Source organism: Calypte anna, chromosome 4A, assembly GCF_003957555.1.
Source record: "Calypte anna isolate BGI_N300 chromosome 4A, bCalAnn1_v1.p, whole genome shotgun sequence".
Taxonomy (NCBI): Eukaryota; Metazoa; Chordata; class Aves; order Apodiformes; family Trochilidae; genus Calypte; species Calypte anna.
In genome coordinates this window covers 43000196-43006593 of record NC_044248.1, presented here as the reverse complement: position 1 = coordinate 43006593, position 6398 = coordinate 43000196, and the positions used below count along the sequence as shown (strand labels likewise).

The window sequence follows — 6398 nt, the reverse complement described above, 5'->3', positions numbered from 1 at the left end:
GAAAAGGGCAAAGGGAGGGAAAAGAAAAAATGGCAAGGGGAAAGAAAAAAAAGGCAGAGGCAAAGAGGAGAGAGAAGAGGCAAAGAGGAGAGAGAAGAGGCAAAGAGGAGAGAGAAGAGGCAAAGAGGAGAGAGAAGAGGCAAAGAGGAGAGAGAAGAGGCAAAGAGGAGAGAGAAGAGGCAAAGAGGAGAGAGAAGAGGCAAAGAGGAGAGAGAAGAGGCAAGAGGAGAGAGAAGAGGCAAAGAGGGGGAGGAAGAGGCAAAGAGGGGGAGGAAGAGGCAAAGAGGGGGAAGAGGAGGCAAAGAGGAGAGAGAAGAGGCAAAGGGGAGAGAGAAGAGGCAAAGAGGAGAGAGAAGAGGCAAAGAGGAGAGAGAAGAGGCAAAGAGGAGAGAGAAGAGGCAGAGGGGAGAGAAAAGAGGCAAAGGGGAGAGAAAAGAGGCAAAGAGGGGAGAGAAAAGAGGCAGAGGGGAGAGAAAAGAGGCAAAGGGGAGAGAAAAGAGGCAAAGAGGAGAGAAATAGGTAAAGAGGAGAGAAAAGAGAAAAATGGCAAAGGGAAAGAAGAGGCAAAGGGAAAGAAAAAAGAGAAAATAAGGGAAAGAAAAGAAAAAAAGGTAAAGAGAAAGAAAAGAAAAAAAAGGCAAAGGCAAAGAAGAGAGAAAAGAGAAAAAAAGCAAAGGGAAAGAAAAAAGAAAACAAGGCAAAAGGAAAGGAAAAAGAAAAAAGGGAAAGAAGAGAGAGGAAAGCAGAGGAAAAAAGCAGAGGAAAAAAGCAGAGGAAAGCAGAGGAAAGCAGAGGAAAGCAGAGGAAAGCAGAGGAAAGCAGAGGAAAGCAGAGGAAAGCAGAGGAAAGCAGAGGAAAGCAGAGGAAAGCAGAGGAAAGCAGAGGAAAGCAGAGGAAAGCAGAGGAAAGCAGAGGAAAGCAGAGGAAAGCAGAGGAAAGCAGAGGGAAAAAAAGGCAGAAAGAAAAGAAAAAAGTGAAAAGGGCAGAGGAGACGAGGGAGAGGGGAGAGAGAGAGAGAGAGAGAGAGAAAGGACAGAGAGAGGGAAGGAGAGGGAGAGGCTGAGGAGAGGCCTCAGAGCAGAGCAGAGTGAGGAGAGGTGTCAGAAGCAGAGGTGTGTGTGGGGTGTGAGCCAGGAGCTGAACTGACCTGCCCAGAGGGGATCAGGGCTGAAGGGCTTGGGTGCTCCTCCTCCTGCAGATGCCCCAGGGAGTCCCAGTGGGGTGGGAGCTGTGGGTGCTTCAGGGGGGTTCTGCTCTGCCATCAAGTGCTGGGGGACAGGGACACCTGAAAGGCAGGGAGAGGAGAGCTGGAGTGACCTGTGTGACAGGGACCAGAGGGAGGGAGCCCTGGGGCAGGGGCTGGGGCCCTTTTGTCACACAGCAGGGGGAAGAGGAAAGGGCAGGAAAAGGGGCAAAAAAGGGGGGCAAAAAGGGGGGCAAAAAAGGGGGGCAAAAAAGGGGGGCAAAAAAGGGGGGCAAAAAAGGGGGGCAAAAAAGGGGGGGCAAAAAAGGGGGGCAAAAAAGGGGGGCAAAAAAGGGGGGCAAAAAAGGGGGCAAAAAAGGGGGCAAAAAGGGGGCAAAAGGGGGGCAAAAAGGGGGGCAAAAGGGAAGGGTCAGTCCGTGGGGGTGCGGAGCAGCCGCGGGCACACAGACAAAGCGGAGAGCACGCTGCCGGTACACAGCACAACACAAACCACGCACCCCCCGCACCATCCCCTCCCCACCGACCATCCGGCGCTGCTGCTCCGTCCCCTTCTCTCCCAGCTCCTCCGGCTCCGTGTGGGTCCCGCACCTGGCGCCGCAGCCACCTGGGACTCGGTCAGGAAAACAAAGAGCAGAGAACACCTGAGCAAAACTGCGAGCCCCGCACCCTGCAGCAGGGGACAGGGGGGGATGGGGAGGGACACAGCCCGCGGGCAGCTCGGGGAGGGTTTTGGGGGGCAGCGGGAGGTTTTTCCCCACCTGCAATGGCCACGGCTCCGCTCGGAGGTGCGGGGGGGATCCTCCCGCAGGACGCGGACACTCGGGGCTCGACGCCCCGCTCCCAGGGGAAGCTCCGCCGGGTCCCGGGAAGAGCTGCGGGGGGAAAGGAGAGAAAAGCGCCGTGAGGAGCAGTGCGGGCAGCGAGGGGAGGGGGGGGGAACGGTACGTACCGTGTAGTCGGGAAGGCCCGCACCGCGCCCGCGCTCGTCAGCCATTGAATCAGCAATTGAATCAGTGAATCAGTGAATCAGTAAATCAATGAAATCAATCAGTGGTGAATCCGTGGCAGCAGCATCCAGCGTCGCAGCGGCGGCAGCATCCAGGGGGGCGGCGGCAGCACTTACCTGAGCCCAGCACTTACCTGTGTCGCAGCACTCACCTGTGTCGCGGCGTGCATGGGGGCAGTGGTGCAAACACATAAGGACAGACAAGGGGAAGACACGGGGAGACGGACCCCCCTCCCAAAAATTTTGGGAAGGGGGGTCTGCAGACAGAGACAGGTGCCAGAGCCCAGCCCCGGACCGGGCCGGGAGCCGGCACCACAACAAGGGACACACAGAGTCGGCGGCGCGCGCCCGCGACCGGACGCTGGATCCGCATGCGGGGATAAGGGACCCGGCGGCCAATCAGAGGCGGGGGGCGGGGCCACCAACGCCCTGGCCACGCCCCCTTCTCTCCCGAACCGAACCGAACTGACCCGACCCGACCCGAAGCTAAACGAACCGAAGCTCTGTGTGGGGCAGGGGAAAGGCTCCGTAGCCCCGGCAATGGGGGGCACGGGAGCTCCCCCAAGGCTCAGCCCATCCCCAGGGCTCAGCGCTGGCCGGAAACCCCACACGGGATGCGGGGCTGGGAGAGCCCGGGGAGAGCTCAGGAACAGGGGCTGGGGACCCCCCGGCACGGGAGAGGGACAGGGGGGGCAAAGGGACAGGGGAGGCAGCAGGGACAGGGAATCCCTTTCCTATAAGGGAGATGGATGTGCTAAGCTGGTAACCATAGCAACCCTGAGATAAGCAAGAGAATGCGTTATCGAGTTATCTGAAGTGCTCTGTGCTGTAAATACCGACTGCATAAGGAATGCGATGGTCATGCAGAGAGGTACCCAGGGACAGAGTGACACAAGTCCCAGTGACAGAGAGAACTTTGTGGCTGGCTGCAAACATCAGCTGCTGCTCCAGAACCAGTTCATGCTTCACACCAAACACTCAGCACCATTTCATCAGCCCTTGCTCAGAACTGAGTCAGACACTCACTTCACTTCTGTGCCTCATCTGAAGCCCACTGGTTCTTCCACTCCTAAGACAAACCCCATTACACTGATTTCAAAGACAGGACATAATGCCTTATCATAATTTGCAGTATATTTGGTATCAAATAGCTGTTCACCAGGTTTCTTGCCTCGATTAGATTTCTTTTCCAGGCAGACATTTCCTCTACACTCCTAGCACTGGCCTAAAAAGAGCCTTGCACTCACCAAGCCACCCAACTGTGCTGACAGATTCCAACTTACTGCACACTCCCACCTAGGTTATATGATTTTCTTGATTCTTTATCAAAACCAACACAAGTATCAACTACAAGTATGTTCCAAAACAAAAAAAGTTTTTTTAACTTATGTGGAGTTCCCAAACCCAAAGTTGGCAGGCAGGGGGGAAATAATAAGATATTCCTGAGATGAGAGCAACACTTCAGAACACAAAATCTATATTCCACTTTTTCCCAGACCTTTCAAAATTTTTAAAGACCAAACTGACTCCAAAACTCACCCTGAAGAAAAGAGTCTAATTTTGCTGCTGTCCAAAGCTGCTGTGTGGTGACAGTAAGGCTGTAGGTGTTATAATGAGGTACACAATGAATCCAGCTGTGAATTGCAGATCTCATAAATCCATTGCATTTCATGTCCTGTATTAATTAATGTTACAGAGCAATTTTAGGTCTCTTAAGAGTACTATGTTTGTTAAGAAATATCCATTTTAGATCACTGAAAAGAGGTGAACTTACTTGGAAGAGGTATAAGGGAACAACTCTGTTCCCTTCATCTTCTTAATTTAGGATTCTCTCTGTGTAGGATTCTCTCTGTACCAGCTATGAAGGAAACAGAATGGTAAAGTCTGGCTACAGCCCAGTCTGTGGATGGTGGCCCAGGTCCTGCAGTGCCCTGACCCCACAGCTAAGGACAGATCAAACCCTGTTAGCTTCTGGCACCTTGGTTTCTGTGGTGGAGAAGACTTAGTGCAGATCCTCAGCTGAAGCAGCTGAAGGGATGGAGTCCTTGGGCACTTGCTAAGACCTCTCACATTTTCCATGGCCAGTTCCCAATGATTTTCCAGCTTCCTTTCTCATGCCATTTTTTCACCTGGATATTGCAGCCAGCTCTGCAGATCTGACTGGTGCTGCATGGACATTTCAGAAAGTGATGTATGGAGGTTCTGCTTTCCTCTCTTTACTGGGTTTCTACATCACAGCCTAAATCTGACTGCAGAACACTGTGTGTCACTGTTACCCATCCTACCACAGGAGGCAGTTCCTCTCCAGCATTTCTCCAAAGTCTGTCTCTAGGGCTGGAAATGACACTGTCTCTCTGCATACCCTACAGAAACCCCATAATTTAGTCTTTTCCAGACTATCAGTTACCTGTTTGCTCTCACAAGGATGCTGTCACATCAGCCTGCAGCACACTGGTCCTTCTGTCACCAAATCTCCTGCAGGCTCACTCAGTCTGATTGCTCTGCTCCTTTTTCTGGGCTGAGGCTTTCCCTGGACACAAGTTTCCTGTCCTTACTGTCAGGGCTTCACTTCTGGTGAACCCTAACCACACACCCTAAAAAATCACTGACAGGCTACAGATGATCTCTTGTAGGAGCCAGGATCACAATTTAACATTTTCTCCACAGAGCTTAGCCCTGAATCCCTCAGGAGCTGAAATACATTCCTGCCCACAGAATCACAAAGGACAAGAGCAGAACCACAAAGAACATGAGAAACAGAAAGGCTCTGCAGAAGTTTCCACATCCCACCACACCAGCTCACTGCAGAGGACATGGCCAGTACTCAGACTCACCCTGTTGTCCAGTGCCCCAGAGATTCCATTTGTAATTAAAAAAAACCAAAACAGCAGGATATTTTCTGTTATTACTGTCTTCCCAGCAAGCCATACCCTGTAGCAGGTAGAGAAAACTGAGTTTTTAACTCCTGTTAAACTCATGTTCAGGGTCTCTTTTCATGTATCCAAAGTAGCCTCCTTCCAGGTGATGAGATCCTTATTAGGTGACTTGAGTGCCTTCACAGGTATCCCCAAGCATCCCCTGACTTCCCTGTGGTAATCTACTTCACATTTGGAAAGCTGTTATTTTGAGGGCAATTTCCTTAGCTCTGTGACCCTCTGTCTGAGCAGCAGTTTCTGGCATTTAATTCTGCTGGAAAACCTTCATGCAGTGGCAAGCAGAGCACTGTACCCAGCTGCCTGTGTGGGTTTGTGTTTAGGTGGAAATCCGCTGGGACTTTCTTTTTGTTTGTTCTCTGTCAAGTTCATCTCCTTTCTTGTGCAGCCAAGACAGACAGTGATAAATAATGTCTCAATTTACTCAGAATTTCCTCTGTATTTTTTCCCTCCAGCCTTCTTTAAGCTAGTTCAGACTGCTGTAGGAAGCCTGACATGCTGCCTAGGGTCTTTCAGATCTCCCTCAGCAAGTTTGGAGATTCCAGAGCTGCTGTTCACAGCTCCAGAGAAGTATTCACCTGATGAATGTCTGATGTGAGTATCACCAAATCTGGGCATTTTTGAGATTGTTCAAATTGCCAAATTCCTTTTAAGCTGGCTGTTCCAAAGAGAGCACATCTATTTCTTCTGTGGGTATCAGGACAGGACTAAGTTTTGGGTGGTCTCCATGAATTAGATGCAATTTTTCTGTAGGCACCACTCATTCATTTTTTCCATTGTGTCTCTTCTTTAGTGTATCTTTCAAGTGTTTCCATACAAGCCAAAATGGAAAAGATTCAGAACCCAGAACCAATGGGAGCTTTCCTTTCTAGAAATGGGGAGTGAGAATCTGGCAAAGCTTTCTGTTGATTGCCCATATTCCAAGGAGTCTGGCTCACACCCTTCCAGCAGTCTTGGCAGAGAAGCACATGCAGGAGTTAAAAGGAGTCAGAACTGATTTTTACATTTTTTTTCAGGATGATATGGCTTTGATATATGCATAGAAAAGAGGCACTTTGCATAGCTATTAAGGGAACTTAATAACAAACATAATAAATCTCAATAGCTGTTCTTTTCTGTTAAGGGGTAAGGTGTTGAAACAGAAACACTTGTGGTTGGGTTTGGCCCCTGGGTAAAGAACTGCAACAGGTTTGGGCATGCACTGCATGTGATCAGGCTTCTCCACTGAAATAAATCTCTTGACCTGTTCAGTTCA

At 50.6% G+C, this 6398-nt stretch overlaps 1 protein-coding gene across 3 annotated transcripts; it reads right to left on the bottom strand.

Moving 5' to 3' along the window:
- Positions 1-1113: 1113 nt before the first annotated feature.
- LOC115598247 (formin-like protein 3) lies at positions 1114-4061 on the bottom strand. Of its 3 annotated transcripts, none has more exons than XM_030449814.1 (4): positions 2154-3241; positions 1963-2076; positions 1729-1814; positions 1114-1285 (listed from the first exon to the last, which is right to left on the bottom strand). In XM_030449814.1, exons 1-4 carry the CDS (start codon positions 2196-2198, stop codon positions 1240-1242), a joined length of 291 nt encoding a protein of 96 aa, XP_030305674.1. In that variant the 5' UTR covers positions 2199-3241; the 3' UTR covers positions 1114-1239. The 3 variants fall into 3 exon arrangements, with proteins under 3 accessions (XP_030305674.1, XP_030305675.1, XP_030305673.1); XM_030449815.1 differs by having other exon boundaries at positions 1729-1808; positions 2154-3239; XM_030449813.1 differs by adding an exon at positions 3985-4061 and having other exon boundaries at positions 1247-1285; positions 1729-2076; positions 2154-3885.
- Between the last annotated feature and the right edge of the window lie 2337 nt (positions 4062-6398).